This window comes from Dendrobates tinctorius, unplaced genomic scaffold, assembly GCF_039654945.1.
Source record: "Dendrobates tinctorius isolate UK_male_01 unplaced genomic scaffold, ASM3965494v1 ptg000126l, whole genome shotgun sequence".
Classification (NCBI taxonomy): Eukaryota; Metazoa; Chordata; class Amphibia; order Anura; family Dendrobatidae; genus Dendrobates; species Dendrobates tinctorius.
In genome coordinates this window covers 1660602-1678739 of record NW_027361794.1, presented here as the reverse complement: position 1 = coordinate 1678739, position 18138 = coordinate 1660602, and the positions used below count along the sequence as shown (strand labels likewise).

General features: G+C 43.7%; 1 protein-coding gene across 1 annotated transcript in view; it reads left to right on the top strand.

The window, feature by feature from the left end:
- The window catches only part of LOC141047158 (uncharacterized), a 139221-nt gene that overhangs the window by 70027 nt on the left and 51056 nt on the right, over positions 1-18138 (top strand). Inside the window, exons 12-13 of the mRNA XM_073542116.1 lie at positions 704-1778; positions 1841-1970. Of these exons, the coding sequence (XP_073398217.1) occupies positions 704-1778; positions 1841-1970 (1205 nt within the window). The remainder of the gene's footprint in view (positions 1-703; positions 1779-1840; positions 1971-18138) is intronic.

Below are 18138 nucleotides of genomic sequence, written 5' to 3'. Positions count from 1 at the left end.
CCTGCTAGTGTGTCCAGTTAAAACACTGGAGATAGCAGGAAGGGGAGGGTTATTTAACCTCTTGTGTGTTTCCTGTCCCTCATTAGGGCGATGTGACATCCTCTGATATGGCTGTCGTGGAAGGTTCCTAGAAACCGAACTAATTCTATTTTTATTACCCGGCACACAGCGCCCAGATTGAGCTCCAGGAGACACACAAACTAAGTGGCTTCCTCTCATTATAGTAATGCCAAATACATGGATGCTAAATGTGGTTTGGGCTCACTGCAAGGCTCAGAATCGGGGAGATTTGACATTGGGATAGCAGATATTGCTGGGTTGGTTTATGGAAGCCTTGTTGCTTTTTAAGAGCCTTTGAGCCACTAATGATGTGGCAACCTCTGTTTTTCTACTGACAGATGAAAGACCTGAGTAGAGACTTGTTTTTTGTGAGATGAGTTGAAGTTTTTATTGGCATTTTCACCTACATAACATTGGTGGTTTTCTATTCCATATTTGGGAGGCAGAATGAACAAACAAAAGAACACCATGCTCTACTGGTTCATCCTATGATGTTTTCTATTAGACTATGAACTGTCATTGTCTTAGTGAATGATTCAATATTTTACATAACTTGCCATGTTTACAGACAGTTTAAGTAGAAATATTAAAAAATGAAAAATTCAAGAATATTTTATCCAAAAATAATAGGTTTTATTCTTAGCAGACGACTGTACCTGGAGATCAGAGGCACAGCTGACATCTTCAGTTTTTAAATCAGAAGATTTTGAGATCCCACCGGATACAAATGAAGTGAATACCATTACTCCAGATATATCATCATCCCTTCACAGCAAAGATCAATCATCTGATTCCTTTAAACAGGTCCTGTCTTCTGATTCATTACCAATTACTGAGGAAAATCAAAGTCACAAAATAAACATTAAAAAACTTACTTTTCCTAAAGCAAAGAAGCCATTTTCACGTTCAGAATATGGAAACAGTTTTCCCCTCGAAAAGTCTTTTCTTAAGATTCACACAGCAGAGAATAGATTTTCCTGTTCAGAATGTGGGAAATGTTTTAATCAGAAATCAGATTTGCGTAAGCATGAGATAATTCACACAGGGGAGAAGCCTTTTTCATGTTCAGAATGTGGGAAATGTTTTAACCGGAAAGCACATCTTGCTAGACACCAGGGAACCCACACAGGGGAGAAGCCTTTTTCATGTTCAGAATGTGGGAAATGTTTTAACCAGAAAAGAAATTTGGTTATACACCAGAGAACTCACACTGGGGTGAAGCCTTTTTCATGTTCAGAATGTGGGAAATGTTTTAACCAGAAAAGAAATTTGGTTATACACCAGAGAACTCACACTGGGGAGAAGCCTTTTTCATGTTCAGAATGTGGGAAATGTTTTAACCAGAAAAGAAATTTGGTTATGCACCAGAGAACTCACACAGGGGAGAAGCCTTTTTCATGTTCAGAATGTGGAAAATGTTTCAAACATAAATCAGATTTGCGTAAGCATGAGAGAATTCACACAGGGGAGAAGCCTTTTTCATGTTCAGAATGTGGAAAATGTTTCAACCATAAATCAGATTTAAGTAAGCATGAGAGAATTCACACAGGGGAGAAGCCTTTTTCATGTTCAGAATGTGGAAAATGTTTTAACCGGAAAACACATCTTGTTAGACACCAGGGAACCCACACAGGGGAGAAGCCTTTTTCATGTTCAGAATGTGGGAAATGTTTTGTATCGAAATCATCTCTTCTTAGTCACATGAGCAGTCACACAAGGTAAAAGCTTTTTTTGTGTTCAGAATGTAAATGTTTTAGCTGAAAAATGTACCTTCTTAAAGGTGTTGTCAACTACCAGGTAACCTCTTGTCATTCCTTATGTTTGGCCTCATTAAAATAAAATCAGTCATGCTCTCCTTCCTTGCCAGCGACATTCCCAGCGTTGTCGGAACTCGCTTTCCCAGGGTTCATGTGACGCTACATCACACAAGCCCTGCGTCCAATCAAGGCCAGCTTCACTGTCCCACCTTCGGACATGTTGAATATCAACTGGAAGTCAGGGGTTTGTCTGCTGTCCACTTTCTTTTTAATGTTTGATTTGTTCAGGGCTCACATTACTTAAGAACCTCACATGATCCCTGGGTGCCGACACCTATGGAAGTTCATCTGTATGGGAGATTTGTATAATTGTTTTTATACTAGCAGGATCAAACCGGAGGAATGAAAAGGGGTTATCCAAGTAGTGGACGACCCCTTTAAACACCAAAAATCCAACTATAAAATATATATATATATACAGCTCTGGGAGAAATTTAAGAGACCTCTTTCAAATTTTCAGTTTGTCTGATTTTTCTCTTTATAGGTATATTTTAAGTAAAATGTAAATGTATTCTTATATTCTATAACCTTCTGACATGTCTCCGAATTTCCAAGCAATAGATTTTGTATTTTTTTTCTGACTGTAATGTTTAAGTAAGATATGATTTTGCAGACCATTCTAGAATCTCCCATTGTTATTACTGTTGAGAAATCTTGCCTGTCACTCGATGCAGATGTGATCCTCCCCCCCCCCCCCCCCCCAGCAGCTGTGTGTGTCCTCTGCCTGCTGGTAATAGGACACCAGCCATTTCCTGTCCATTCTCCCCCTGCAAGGAATGTTGATTAGCTAAGTGAAAGGATCTCTTTTGTTTAAGCCCCATGCGGCTGAATAAAACTATGGATGATGTTAAAGAAGTCATATCGCAAGAGCCATATGCGACAGAGATATAAAAACCACATCTCTGCGTAGGGCATGAACCCAGTATTCTGATCCCTAATTTTCACGGTTCTAACACCCCCAGAAACTGAGATATGGGTTACTCCCAAATGGTGTGTCAGAACTACTGCATGTTTGGTTTTGTTTTATTGTATTCGACGAACTACAACAAATGATACCATATGCTTGTTTATATGAACTTCCCTCGTTTAGATATAGTCATTATAAGTTGTGGAGTTAGATTATAACTTCAAGAGTAGGGGGCAGACCATCTCCAGACAACCCCTTCTGTGATGTCACACAGCAGAGGCCATGCTGAAAGGACCCACCAGATGTTGGGAGATGTATGGCTGGCTGCCCATCCCCCGACCACATGGCTTGCCTAATGACCATTAAGCAACTGTAAGTGTTGATCTATGTTAACCCCTTTTATTTTATATTTGCAATGTACATATCTAATGTCTCAACTTTGTAACATCTGTTTATCTTTGTAATCACTGCCCCTTTGGGGAATAAATTGTAAATTTACGCTACTGAATTGGGTTGGCTTCGAACCCCTCTATTAAGTCTATAACTTAAGCAGAGACATTGGGAGCTGGTGGCAGCGTGGTGTGTTTCGCTTGGTTGGGCTAGCTGAAAATACGCAAGGGTCATATATGCTGAATGGGTGGCTGCGGCCACAGCATTGATAATTCCCTGTTATGATTGAGTCACCATAGGAGGCAAAAACAGGAATGCTAGCTAAGTCCAGAAAACCAGAGTAGTTAGCAGCTATCGGATTGCAGACCCCTGAACCTATCAACACAACTAGCAGTAGCCGTGGGGGGTTCCTACGATGCCCTAGACCCCTCGATCACAGCCGGAGAAATAAATAGGCCTAAAGAAAGAAAGGGGAAAACTAAACTGCCCCAGAGCAGACCCCAAAGCAATAGGCAGCCCCCAACATATAATGACGGTGAAGCAAGATGAAAACACTAACACAGGCAGAAAGATAGACGGGGCCCAAGCTAACTAGATAGAAAAGGACAGGAAGGCTGCTGTCTGCAATCCGTGAAAAACCCTATGAAAATAAGAGCCAACAGACTGACAGTGAAAAAGGCCCTGAAGACGCTAGGCTTCAAAAAAGCTATGTCAGTACTCAGGAATATTCTGAAGACAGAGCTACAGGCAAAAGGAGATTCAGCTCACCCCAGCAGGGAATGGTAGAATCCAGAAAAGCAAGGAAAACAAAAACAAAACACTAATGCTAACAGGCAAAGCAGAAAAACTTAGCTTTAGAGGAGCAGGAATCAGACTGGTGTCCTAGAAGTCCACAGAGAAATCGCCCGCAGGGCAGAATGGCGTCGGCAGCCTTATATCCAGTCCATGACTCCACTCAGCCAGTCATCCTCATCAGTCTCAGGTGCCTGATAATCAGGCTCATTACCTTCCTTCACCAGAATAGGGAGTTCACCAGACCTCAGTGACGAAGGGGAAAATGAACTCGCGACAGTACCTCCCCCTTGAGGAGGCGTCACCGAACCCTCAACCACGCCACCAGGGCGATCAGGGTGAGCCCGATGAAAGGCACGCACCAATCTTTTGGCATGAATATCAGAGGCAGAGACCCAGGAATTATCCTCCTGACCATAACCTTTCCACTTAACCAAATACTGGAGTCTCCGTCTAGCCAGACGGGAATCCAGTATTTTCTCTACCACATATTCCATGTTACCTTCAACCAATACAGGGTCCGGAGGTGCCCCCCCAGGAACAACTGGTTCAACAAACCTCTTCAACAAGGACTTATGGAACACATTATGGATTTTAAATGTAACAGGAAGAGCCAAACGGAAAGAGACCGGATTAATAATCTCCAAAATCTTGTAAGGTCCAATAAATCTAGGCTTAAACTTAGGAGAAGCCACCTTCATAGCAATATTTTTTGATGATAACCACACCATATCACCAATCTTAAACTGGGGACCAATGGTCCTATGTCGATTGGAAAACCGCTGGGCCTTTTCCTGGGAGAGAGAGAACTTATCCACCACTTGGTCCCAGATCTGGTGCATTCTCTCCACCACAGTGTCAACACCTGGGCAGGCAGAAGGCTCCACCTGCCCTGAAGAAAATCGAGAATGAAACCCAAAGTTACAAAAAAAAGGTGACATCAAAGTGGCAGAACTAGCTCTATTATTTAAAGCAAATTCGGCCAAGGGCAAAAATGAAACCCAATCCTCCTGATCAGCGGAAATAAAACATCTCAAATACGACTCCAAGGTCTGGTTTGTTCTCTGTCTGCCCATTGGTCTGAGGGTGAAAAGCAGAGGAGAAGGACAACTGAATTCCCAGCTTGGAACAGAAAGTCCTCCAAAATCTAGACAACTGAACTCCTCTGTCAGATACAATGTTCTCAGGAATCCCGTGTAAGCGAACAACCTGTTGCAAAAACAGGGGCACCAACTCAGAGGAAGATGGCAACTTAGGGAGTGGTACAAGATGAACCATCTTAGAGAACCTATCACAAATCACCCAAATGACAGTCATTCTCTGAGAGACAGGCATATCAGAGATGAAATCCATTTAAATATGGGTCCATGGCCTCCTGGGGACCGGCAAAGGCATCAACAACCCACTAGAGCGAGAACAAGATTTAGACCGGGAGCAAGTCCCACAGGACTGCACAAAATTCCTGACATCATGAGACAAGGTGGGCCACCAAAAAGACCGACTCACCAGATCTCTAGTACCAAAAATACCTGGATGACCAGCCAATGCAGAGCAATGAACTTCAGACATCACTCTCTTCCTCCACTGGTCGCGAACATACAACTTTTCACTGGGACAACGCTCAGGTTTGTCCTCCTGCAACTCTTGCAGAGCAAGTCTCAAATCGGGCGAGATGGCCGAAAGAACTACCCCTTCGCCTAAGATGGTAGAAGGCTTGGTCACCACAGGAGAATCAGCAAAGAAACTCCTAGAGAAGGCGTCTGCCTTGACATTCTTAATTCCAGGAAGAAAAGAGACCACAAAATCAAAACGTGTAAAAAACAAGGCCCACCTAGCCTGTCTAGGGTTCAAGCGTTTAGCCGACTCTAGGTAAATCAAATTCTTGTGGTCAGTGAGGACCACAACTTGATGTTTCGCTCCCTCCAAACAATGTCTCCACTCCTCAAATGCCCATTTCATGGCCAACAGTTCCCGATTCCCCACATCATAGTTACGTTCAGATGGAGAGAACTTTCGGGAAAAGAAAGCACAGGGATTCATTTTAGCTGTTACAGGATCCTTTTGGGACAAAACAGCTCCTGCACCAATCTCAGAAGCATCCACCTCTACCTGGAACGGGAGTGAGACATCAGTTTGCCACAAAACCGGGGCGGAGGTAAATCTTCGCTTCAGCTCCTAAAAGGAAGCAACAGCCTCCGGAGACCAATTCAACACATCAGCACCCTTCTTAGTCAGATCAGTCAATGGCTTGGCAATACTAGAACATTTTGCTATAAATTTCCAAGAAAAATTAGCAAAACCCAAAAACTTCTGGAGGGCCTTCAAAGAAGTGGGCTGAACCCAATCATAAATGGCCTGTACCTTGGCCGGGTCCATTTCAATAGTTGATGGAGACAAAATAAATCCCAAAAATGAAATCCTCTGTACTCCAAAAAGGCATTTCGATCCTTTGACATACAGGAAATTCTCCCTCAAGATCCGGAACACAGTCCGAATATGTTCCACATGAGAATCCCAATCCTTGGAGAAGATCAAAATATCATCCAGATAGATAATCAAAAATTTATCCACAAAGTCTCGGAAAATATCGTTCATGAAGCACTGGAGGACAGAAGGGGCATTAGTGAGCCCAAAAGGCATCACCATGTACTCAAAATGTCCCTCCGGAGTATTAAACGCCGTCTTCCATTCATCCCCCTGCTTAATGCGGATAAGATTATACGCCCCCTGAGGTCAAGCTTGGTAAACCAGCAAGCACCTCTAACTCTAGAGAATAGATCCGAAATCAGGGGTAACGGATACTGATATTTAATAGTAATTTTATTGAGGGCACGATAATCAATACAAGGCCTTAAAGAACTATCCTTTTTGGCCACAAAAAAAAAAGGCACCTAAGGGTGAAGAGGATGGTCTAATATGACCCTTCTCCAACGCCTCCTTAATATAGGACCGCATAGCCTCGTGCTCGGGTACAGATAAATTGAAGAGCCGACCCTTGGGAAATTTACACCCCGGGCTTAGTTCAATTGCACAGTCATAACTCCTATGAGGAGGCAAGGACGCAGACTCATTCTCACTAAATACATCATAAAAGTCTGCCAAATAGTCAGGAACATCATGCGACTGAGGAGAGGTGGAAAAAACCGGAGCCTCACTAAAGGCACACCGACAACCCCAACTCACCACAGACACAGATTTCCAATCCAAAACTGGATTATGAATTTGCAACCAGGGAAACCCCAGAACAACGGCATCATGCAGACCATGCAACACCAAAAATCTGCAATTTTCTTGATGGTCTGGGGCGACCCGCATGACCACCTGGGTCCAAAACTGAGGTTTATTTTTAGCCAAAGGAGTAGCATCAATCCCCCTCAAAGGGATAGGCGTCTGCAGAGGTGTCATCGGAAATCCACAACGTTTAGCAAAATCCAAGTCCATTAGGTTTAGCGCTGCTCCCGAATCCACAAAAGCCTTGGCAGAAAATGTGGACAGAGAGCAGATCAGAGTAATTGCCAGAAGAAACTTAGGTTGAACACCACCAACAGAAAACGTGTGTGCAAAGCGTTTCTCTCGTTTAGGACAAACAGAAATAATATGCGAGGCGTCTCCACAGAAAAAACACAGCTTATTACGCCTTCTGAACTCCTGACATTGCTCCTTAGACAAAACTCTATCACATTGCATAGGTTCAGGCGTCTGTTCAACCGGTGGCAACACCTCTCGTGCAATCCTGCGTTCACGTAAACGCCGATCAACCTGAATGGCTAATGACATAGAATCGTCCAGACCAGAGGGAACAGGAAATCCCACCATAGTATCTTTTATGGCTTCTGACAAACCCTTCCGAAAGAGAGCAGCCAAGGCATTATCATTCCAGGTAGTAAGGACCGCCCACTTTCGGAACTTTTGACAGTACAACTCTGCAGAATCTCGACCCTGGTTCAATGCCAACAGGGTCTTTTCAGCCTGATCAATAGCATTAGGTTCGTCATACAACAACCCCAAAGCTTGAAAGAATGCGTTCACATTAGTCAGAATAGGATCATCTGGTTTCAAAGAAAACGCCCAATCCTGGGGATCGCCACGCAGCAAAGAGATGACAATTTTAACCTGCTGCACGGAGCTCCCTGACGAGTTAGGCTTCAAGGCAAAAAATAATTTACAATTATTTTTGAAACTCAAAAATTTAGATCGATCCCCAAAAAATACATCAGGTGTAGAGGGATCTTTGGTTCAACAGCATGCGAACGAGCAAGATAGGCGGAAATTCCCCGCACATCCGCAGCGAGCTGCTCCACACAATCAGACAATTGCTTTATCTCCATTGAGAGAAAAAAAAATTCCCCCTACGGCCTCAGAGATATAGTGGAAAGAATATACACACTTTTTTTTTTTTAAACACAATTCTTTCCTGCTATTGAGTACCCTAGGATCTGCGGTATGGCGGGTGATTCTGTTATGATTGAGTCACCGTAGGAGGCAAAAACAGAAATGCTAGCTAAGTCCAGAAAACCAGAGAAGTTGGCAGCTATCGGATTGCAGACCCCTGAACCTATCAACACAACTAGCAGTAGCCGTGGGGGGTTCCTACGATGCCCTAGACCCCTCGATCACAGCCGGAGAAATAAATAGGCCTAAAGAAAGAAAGGGGAAAACTAAACTGCCCCAGAGCAGACCCCCAAAGCAATAGGCAACCCCCAACATATAATGACGGTGAAGCAAGATGAAAACACTAACACAGGCAGAAAGATAGACTGAGCAAAGACGGGGCCCAAGCTAACTAGATAGAAAAGGACAGGAAGGCTGCTGTCTGCAATCCGTGAAAAACCCTATGAAAATAAGAGCCAACAGACTGACAGTGAAAAAGGCCCTGAAGATGCTAGGCTTCAAAAAAGCTATGTCAGTACTCAGGAATATTCTGAAGACAGAGCTACAGGCAAAAGGAGATTCAGCTCACCCCAGCAGGGAATGGCAGAATCCAGAAAAGCAAGGAAAACAAAAACAAAACACTAATGCTAACAGGCAAAGCAGAAAAACTTGGCTTTAGAGGAGCAGGAATCAGACTGGTGTCCTAGAAGTCCACAGAGAAATCACCCGCAGGGCAGAAGGGCATCGGCAGCCTTGTATCCAGTCCGTGACTCCACTCAGCCAGTCATCCTCATCAGTCTCAGGTGCCTGATAATCAGGCTCATTACCTTCCTTCACCAGAATAGGGAGTTCACCAGACCTCAGTGACGAAGGGGAAAATGAACTCGCAACAATTCCCTTACTGCAGCGGTCTAATCGCCTGTGCACAACAAGCAGCCCGTCCGGCGACGACACTCTAAAAATAAATTTGCAAAAGTCAGTGCACAAGAAGTACCCATGGCAGTGCCTTTCTCAAAGTGGTAAAAGATACAGTCAAAGATAAAATAATTGTGTTTCAAAATGAACTGTAAAAATGTTTTTACCAAGTCATAATGTACACTGAATTGTTTGGCTTTAGTGGAAAGGAATTGTGCAACCACTGGGATGCCAAGATCTGTTGTGAGTTCATTTTCCCCTTTATCGTTGAGGTCTGATGAACTCCCTCTTCTGGTGAAGGAAGGTAGTGAGGCTGATTACCAAGCACCTGAGCAGAATGATGATGACTGGAATTGCTGACTAGATATAAGGCAGCCGACGCCCTTCTGCCTTGCTGGTGATTTCTCTGAGGGATTCTAGGAGACCAATCTGATTCCTGCTCCTCAAAAGCTAAGTTTTCTGCTCTGCTTTTTCCATTGTGTTTTGGTTTTGTTTTGCCTTGTTTTTCCGGATTTCTGCCATCCCCTGCTGGGGTGAGCTGAATTCCTTTTTGCTCTGTCTTCAGAGTACTGATGTAGTCTTTTTGAAGCCTAGCGTCTCCAGGACTTTTTTCCCCATCAGTCTGTTGGCTCTTGTTTTGATAGGGTTTTGGTGGATTACAGACAGCAGCTTTTCTATCCTGTCCTATTTAGTTAGCTTGGGCCCCATCATTTGCTCAGCCTATCTTTCTATCTGTGTGAGTGTTTTTTCATCTTGCTTCACCGTCATTATATGTTGGGGGCTGCCTATTGCTTTGGGGTCTGCTCTGGGGCAGTTTAGACTTCCCTTTCTGTCTTTAGGCTATTTAGTTCTCCGGCTGTGATCGAGGGGTCTAGGGCACCGTAGGAACCCCCCACGGCTACTGCTAGTTGTTGATAGGTTCAGGGGTCTGCAATCCGATAGCTGCCAACTTCTCTGGTTTTCTTGACTTAGCTAGTATTTCTGTTTTTGCCTCCTACGGTGACTCATTCATAACAAAGATCAATATTAGAGTATAAGGTGTAAACATCGAGGCTCGTGAGAATAGTGGATGAAGAGATGGTGATGTCACGTAATTTTAATACCATTTCCTTCGTGTCTTTGATATAACAGGGTAATGCATGGACGAATGGTGACAATCTCATCCGTGTTATCTGCTTATGCCCTCTATATATCATTGATTACCGGAGATAATCGGTCACCCTGGAACATGCTGGACCCTCTTGGGCACTTTTGGTAGTGCATAAAATGTGGCTATAGTGGAATGAGGGTTAAACAGAAATTTGTATTCATCTTCTGAGATCAAATTATCCTTAAGAGCTTCCTTACGTAAATTATGCAATTCTCTCAAATAGCTCTCAGTGGGGTCACTTTTTAGGCCCTCATATTTTTTTATTTTTTTAACCCCTTCATGACCCAGCCTATTTTGACCTTAATGACCTGGCCATTTTTGGCAATATTGACCAGTGTCCCTTTATGAGGTAATAACTCAGGAACGCTTCAACGGATCCTAGCGATTCTGAGATTGTTTTTTCGTGACATATTTGGCTTCATGTTAGTGGTAAACTTAGGTCAATAATGTTTTCATTTATTTGTGAAAAAAACGGAAATTTGGCGAAAATTTTGAAAATTTCGCAATTTTCACATTTTTAATTTTTATTCCGTTAAACCAGAGAGTTATGTGACACAAAATAGTTAATAAATAACACTTCCCACATGTCTACTTTACATCAGCACAATTTTGGAAACAAAATTTTTTTTTGTTGGGAAGTTATAAGGGTTAAAAGTTGACCAGCGATTTCTCATTTTTTACAACAAAATTTACAGAACCATTTTTTTAGGGACCGCCTCACATTTGAAGTCACTTTGAGGGGTCTATATGGCAGAAAATACCCCAAAGTGACACCATTCTAAAAACTGCACCCCTCAAGCTACTCAAAACTACATTCAAGAAGATTATTAACCCTTCAGGTGCTTCACAGCTACTAAAGCAATGTGGAAGGAAAAAATGAACATTTTAATTTTTCCAATAAAAAATTTCTTTTAGCATCAATTTTTTCATTTTCACATGGGCAACAGGATAAAATGGATCCTAAAATTTGTTGCGCAATTTCTCCTGAGTACACCGATACCTCATATGTGGTCATAAACCACTGTTTGGGCGCACGGCAGGGCTCAGAAGGGAAGGAGCGTCATTTGACTTTTTGAATGGAAAATATGCTGGAATATTTAGCGGTTGCCATGTCGCGTTTGGAGAGTCCCTGTGCGCCTAAACATTGGAACTCTCCCACAAGTGACCCCATTTTGGAAACTAGACTCTCCAAGGAACTTATTTAGATGCATAGTGAGCACTTTGAACCCCCAGGTGCTTCACAAATTGATCCATAAAAAAAAAAAGGACTTTTTTTTCACAAAAATTTTCTTTTAGCCTCAGTTTTTTCATTTTCACATGGGCAGTGGGATAAAATGGATCCTAAAATTTGTTGGGCAATTTCTCCTGAGTGCACAGATACCTCATATGTGGTCATAAACCACTGTTTGGGCACACGGCAGGGTCCCGAAGGGAAGGAGCACCATTTGACTTTTTGAATGGAAAACTAGCTCCAATCGTTAGTGGACACCATGTCGTGTTTGGAGAGCCCCTGTGTGCCTAAACATTAGAGCTCCCCCACAAGTGACCCCATTTTGGAAACTAGACCACCCAAGGAACTTTTCTAGATGTGTGGTGAGGACTTTGAACCCACAAGTGCTTCACAGAAGTTTATGACGCAGAAAAGTGAAAATAAAAAAATAATTTTTTTTCCTCAAAAATGATTTTTTAGCCCGCTATTTTTTATTTTCACAAGGCTAACAGGAGAAATTGGACCACAAAAGTTGTTGTGTAATTTGTCCTGAGTACACCGATACCACATATGTCAGGGGAAACCACTGTTTGGGCGCATGGGAGAGCTCAGAAGGGAAGGAGCGCAATTTTGGAATGCAGACTGATGGGATGTTCTGCGGGCATCATGTTGCGTTTGCAGAGCCCCTGATGTGCCTAAACAGTAGAAACCCCCCACAAGTGACCCCATTTTGGAAACTAGACCCCCCAAGGAGCTTATCTAGATGTGTAGTGAGCACTTTGAACCCCCAAGTGCTTCACAGAAGTTTATAAACGCAGAGCCATGAAAATAAAAAATCATTTTTTTTCCTCAAAAATGATTTTTTAGCCCGCTATTTTTTATTTTCACAAGGGTAACAGGATAAATTGGACCCCTAAAGTTGCTGTTCAGTTTGTCCTGAGTACGGTGGCACCCCATATGTGGGAGGGAACCACTGTTTGGGCGCACGGCAGGGCTCAGAAGGGAAGGAGCGCCATTTGACTTTTTGAATGGAAAATTCGCTCCAATCGTTAGCGGACACCATGTCGTGTTTGGAGAGGCCCTGTCTGCCTACACTTTGGAGCTCCCCCACATATCACCCCATTTTGGAAACTAGACCCCCTAAGGAAGTTATCTAGATGCATAGTGAGCACTTTGAACCCCCAGGTGCTTTACAGAAGTGTATAACGCAGAGCTGTGAAAATAAAAATATTTTTTTTCCTCAAAAAATGATTTTTTTTAGCCCGCTATTTTTTTATTTTCACAATAGTAACAGGAGAAATTGGACCCCAAAAGTTGTTGTCCAGTTTGTCCTGAGTACGCTGGTACCCAATATGTGGGGAGGGACCACTGTTTGGGCACGCGTCGGGGCTCAGAAGGGAAGTAGTGATGTTTTGAAATACCGACTTGATGGAATCGTCTGCGGGCGTCATGTTACGTTTGCAGAGCCCCTGATGTGCCTAAACAGTGGAAACCCCCCACAAGTGATCCCATTTTGGAAACTAGACCCCCAAGGAACTTATCTAGATGTGTGGTGAGCACTTTGAACCCCCAAGTGCTTCACAGAAGTTTATAACGCAGAACCGTGAAAATAAGAAATCTATTTTTTTCCTCAAAAAATGATTTTTTAGCCCGCAAATTTTTATTTTCACAAGGTTAACAGGATAAATTCGACCCCAAAAGTTGTTGTACAGTTTGTCCTGAGTACGCTGGTACCCCATATGTGGGGGGGGACCACTGTTTGGGCACACATCGGGGCTCGGAAGGGAAGTAGTGACGTTTTGAAATACCGACTTGATGGAATGGTCTGCGGGCGTCATGTTACGTTTGCAGAGCCCCTGATGTGCCTAAACAGTGGAAACCCCCTACAAATGACCCCATTTTGGAAACTAGACCACCCAAGGAACTTATCTAGATATGTGGTGAGCATTTTGAACCCCCAAGTGCTTCACAGAAGTTTATAACGCAGAACCGTGAAAATAAAAAAATCATTTTTTTTCACAAAAATCATTTTTTTAGCCCCCAATTTTTTATTTTCCCAAGGGTAACAGGAGAAATTAGACTCCCAAAGTTGTTGTGCAATTTTTCCTGAGTACGCTGATACCCCATATGTGGGGGTAAACCACTGTTTGGGCACACGTCGGGGCTCGGAATGGAGAGAGTGCTGTTTGACATTTTGAACGCAAAATTGGCTGGAATAAATCGTGGCGCCATGTCGCGCTCGGAGACCCCGTGATGTGCCTAAACAGTGGAAACCCCTCAATTCTAACTCCAACCCTAACTCCAACACACCCCTAACCAAAATCCCACCCTAATAATAACCCTAACCACAGCCCTAACGCCAACACACCCCTAACCCTAATCCCAACTCTAACCCTAATTCCAGCCCTAACCCTAATTCCAGCCCTAACCCTAATTCCAGCCCTAACCCTAATTCCAGCCCTAACCCTAATTCCAGCCCTAACCCTAATTCCAGCCCTAACCCTAATTCCAGCCCTAACCCTAATTCCAGCCCTAACCCTAATTCCAGCCCTAACCCTAATTCCAGCCCTAACCCTAATTCCAGCCCTAACCCTAATTCGAACCCTAAATGGAAAAAAAAATATTTTTTTTATTTTATTATTTGCACCTGGCTATGGGGGTGATAAAAGGGGGGTGTATTTACTTTTTTTTTCATTTTGATCACTGTGAGAGTGTATCACAGTGATCAAAATGAAAAATGAACGGGCAACCGGCAAATTCATGGGCGCCGCCATCTTGGACAATGGCAGGTGCACTGCGCATGCGCCCGCCATTTTGCAAGATGGCGGCGCCCATGATCCGGACGCCGGGAGCCACGGCGGGACACCGGGAGCACGATCGGAGGTCCTGGGGGCATCGGAAGGTGGGAGGGAGCGATAGACAGGGGAGGGGGAGCAGATGATGACGGCGGCGAACGATTGCCGCCGTCCATCGGTGGCGGGGGCCGATCGGCCCCGCCAGTCGGTGTGTGGGGGGGTCGGGGGTCAGTGTCCAGCCATGTCCGATGCTATTGCAGCATCGGCCATGGCTGGATTGTAATATTTCACCAAATTTCATTGGTGAAATATTACAAATCGCTCCGATTGGCTGTTTCACTTTTAACAGCCAATCAGAGCGATCGTAGGCACGTGGGGGCTAAGCCACGCCCCCAGGGATTAACTGTAGAGTGTCCTTTGTGTGCGGGTCGGGTGACCTTTCAGTGACCCCGGTCACCCGACCCGCAGGGGGGCTATTTATAGCATGACGCCTACGTAGGCGTCATAGGTCGTTTGGGCACGACTTTTCATGACGCCTACGTAGGCGTCATGGGTCGTGAAGGGGTTAATATTTTAAGTTATTTATTTTTAGTTCCTGTAATATTTCAGGTCCTTCATTTCAGCAAAAAATAATGAATGAGATGTGGTTGACATCACAGCACCTGGACCCGTAGAAGCAAGCAATCACGAAATGGCCATTGTCCGGCACCTCCCTCCCCTAGCATTTCTCTAACGTCCTGCATGTCCACTTTTTTTTGATGGAATCCATGTAAAATAAAGACGCACAGTGTTTCGGCTTTATTGGTGAGTGCTGCATTTTTTTCTTTTTTCATAATATCCATGATTTACCCTGGAAGGACATCTGTTGTGAATTCACTTTCTGGCCTACCTCTGGTTGCTAGTGAAGGTAGTGGAGCTGGTTGAATTGACAGAGGGGTCGTGAGTTCTCTTTCCGGGCTCCCTCTGGTGGATACAGGAGGTAATGGAGCTGATCTAATTAACAGAGGCCTGCCACCTGATAATGAGGAGGAGGATTGGAGATCTGGAGTTTTTGACTGGATTTAAGACAGCCAACTCCCTCTATCCCTGCAGGTGATTTTTTTTTTTTCTGCCTCCTGAGGTCTTAGTTTCCAGTTCAGTCCCTGCATGCTCAAGCTAAGTGTTCTTTGCTATTGTTCACATTTGATTTGGTTTTGTCTATTCAGTTTTGTGTGGTCAGCCAACCCCGGCTGGGGCTGTGCCAAATTTCCATCCTTATGTAACTGCTTGTGCCAGTTTGTTTTTGTCCCTTATTAGATTGGCCTCTTTTTTGCTATGCTTTCAGAATATGCCAGAGTGCTGATATAGTGGACGAAGTCTAGTGACTTCAGTGTTTTTTGTGCATCAGACGTGTTGGACATTTTTTGCAGGGTTTTTGGCGTGATTGCAGACAGTATCTTTCCTTTCCTGTCCTGTCTAGTCAGTGTGGGCTCCATTGTTTGCTCAGCCTATTTTCCTACCTGCGTTTGTGCTTTCATCTTGTCTCACCGACAATATATGTTTGGGGGCTATCTATTCCTTTGGGGTCTACTCTGGGGCAGTTTAGATTTCCCCTTTCTTACTTTAGGCTTATTTAATTCTCCGGCTGTGTCGATACGTCAAGAATCATCGTAGATAAGCTCCACGGCTAATGCTAGTTGTGTGGATAGGATCAGGGGTCTGCAATCCGCTTAGTTACCAACCTCTCTGGTTTACTGTGGCTTAGCTTGGTCTTTTTTTCCTCCTCGGTGACCCAATCATAACAGACATCCCCATTGGATAGGTGAGTGTTTCATAGTTCAAGCATAATGATTGACCTCTCTCTCAACAAATTGGATCTATTTTTTTTCAGTCTATTGAAAATCTCTTTTTGATTGGGTACTATAACTAAGCCATTCAGTGGAATACCCCTATGACATCACAACCTATCTTATATAAACTTGATTCTGCCCAGTAACCATTGTAGCCTCATTCCCATGAAGAAGCCAGCAATGGTGAAACATGTTGGGGAGGCAGGTGGTCATATGTTTTAACAGCAGTTGTTGTTATGGCCATGAAACATAACAAGTGGTAGTTTATAGCCACATAATGAAGAGGAACAATATAATGAATTACTAATTAGTCCTGAGTTGAGCGAAACGGGTTGGTCAAATTCAAAAGTCGCCAACTTAAGCTAAAGTCGGGTTTCGCCGAGCGAAACCCGACCATAGCGTGAGATCGGCCATGCGGTCGCCGACCCGAGCGCCAAAGTCGCGTTTCCCATAATGCTTACAGGTGCCTTTGCTCAGCCAATAAGCAAGGACGCACATTGTTGGCAGTGCGATGACATGTGCAGCGGCCACCACCATCTTATAGAAGGGCATTTCAGTGATTGGCTTGCTTTTGTGTGGCGTCACAGTGGCTATAAAAGCCCTGACTGCCGACCGCCATCTTGCTTCTGCTGATCTTAGCATTGGGAGAGGTTGCTGGCTTCTGCTGCTTCTCAATAGGGAGAGTGTTAGGCAGGAAAGGAAACAGATGGGCAAGAAAAAAGAATCTGTGCTTCTGCTCATAGCAATTGTGCTGTAAAGTTAGTGTGCAGTGACAGGGGAGAATTTTTATGTGTGCAGCAGCGCTGGTTATTAGGTTGCCTTATTAGGCTACCTGATAGCTGTATTGCTGTGTGCACAGCAGACTACTTTTTACACAGCACTCCTACTTTTATTCTTTTTTTCTGAACAGTTACTGAGCGTTCATTTTTTCCCTCACCGTATTGGGGTTGTACGCTCCTCACACACTACCGTGTATCTGCTGGTATCACGGACAAATACATGCTGTGTGTGACTCCTGAAAAAAAAAGACAAGAGATTTACATTTTTCCATATATCGGAACTACCCATTGTGCTGATAGGATCTGCACGCGGCTCACATTGCTCAGCAACGTTGGCTTGCGTGCACTCCGAAGACACAGTAGGAAGTTTCCTGTTGTAGGATGAGAGCTGCGTCCGCGCACACGCCGCTTGGTCATCTGGCACTAATAGTCGGGACTTCTGATTCGCTATGATGGGGTATATAAACTATATCCGAGGCTAGGTTAAACCACGCCTCCTGACAAAGTTATATCGAAACGTGCGAAGGGGCGCCAATGCACTTCCATATTAGTAAGTACTCAGCTGCCGGCATTATTTATATTCCCTGATTAACAAACTTAAGGTCCGGTCTCTGACATATGACATATTGGGACTAGCGGCACTCTTATTTTCATTAAGCTATGTTTGTCACTGGCACTACAAAATAGCTAATCACTTTGTTTTAAATAGCACTAATTGCACTTTATTCAAGTGACCTGAGCGATTAGGGATTGATATTGTGGCTGAGGAATTTTGTAGTGCAGATTGTTATGTACATTTATTAATTAGTATTATCTTTTTGTAATATAGGCTGTTTTTCATATGGGGATCATGTGATTGGTTCTCTTATATATTATATGGACTAGTTTTTTGCCTATGATTTAACCCTGATTGTATGTTGCCTGTTTGGTACTGGGTGCTCCAAATTTTAGTGTTCAATTTTTGAATAAAAATTTATGTACTTTTCCAAGAATACTCTTCTTTGAACCGTGTTTTCCTTCCTATGTGAATTTGGTATAACATGGTTGTGTTTGTTCATACACCATATAGAGCTGTCCACTTCTGATACAGTGCCGTATATCTGCTACAGTTGTGGCAAAAAGT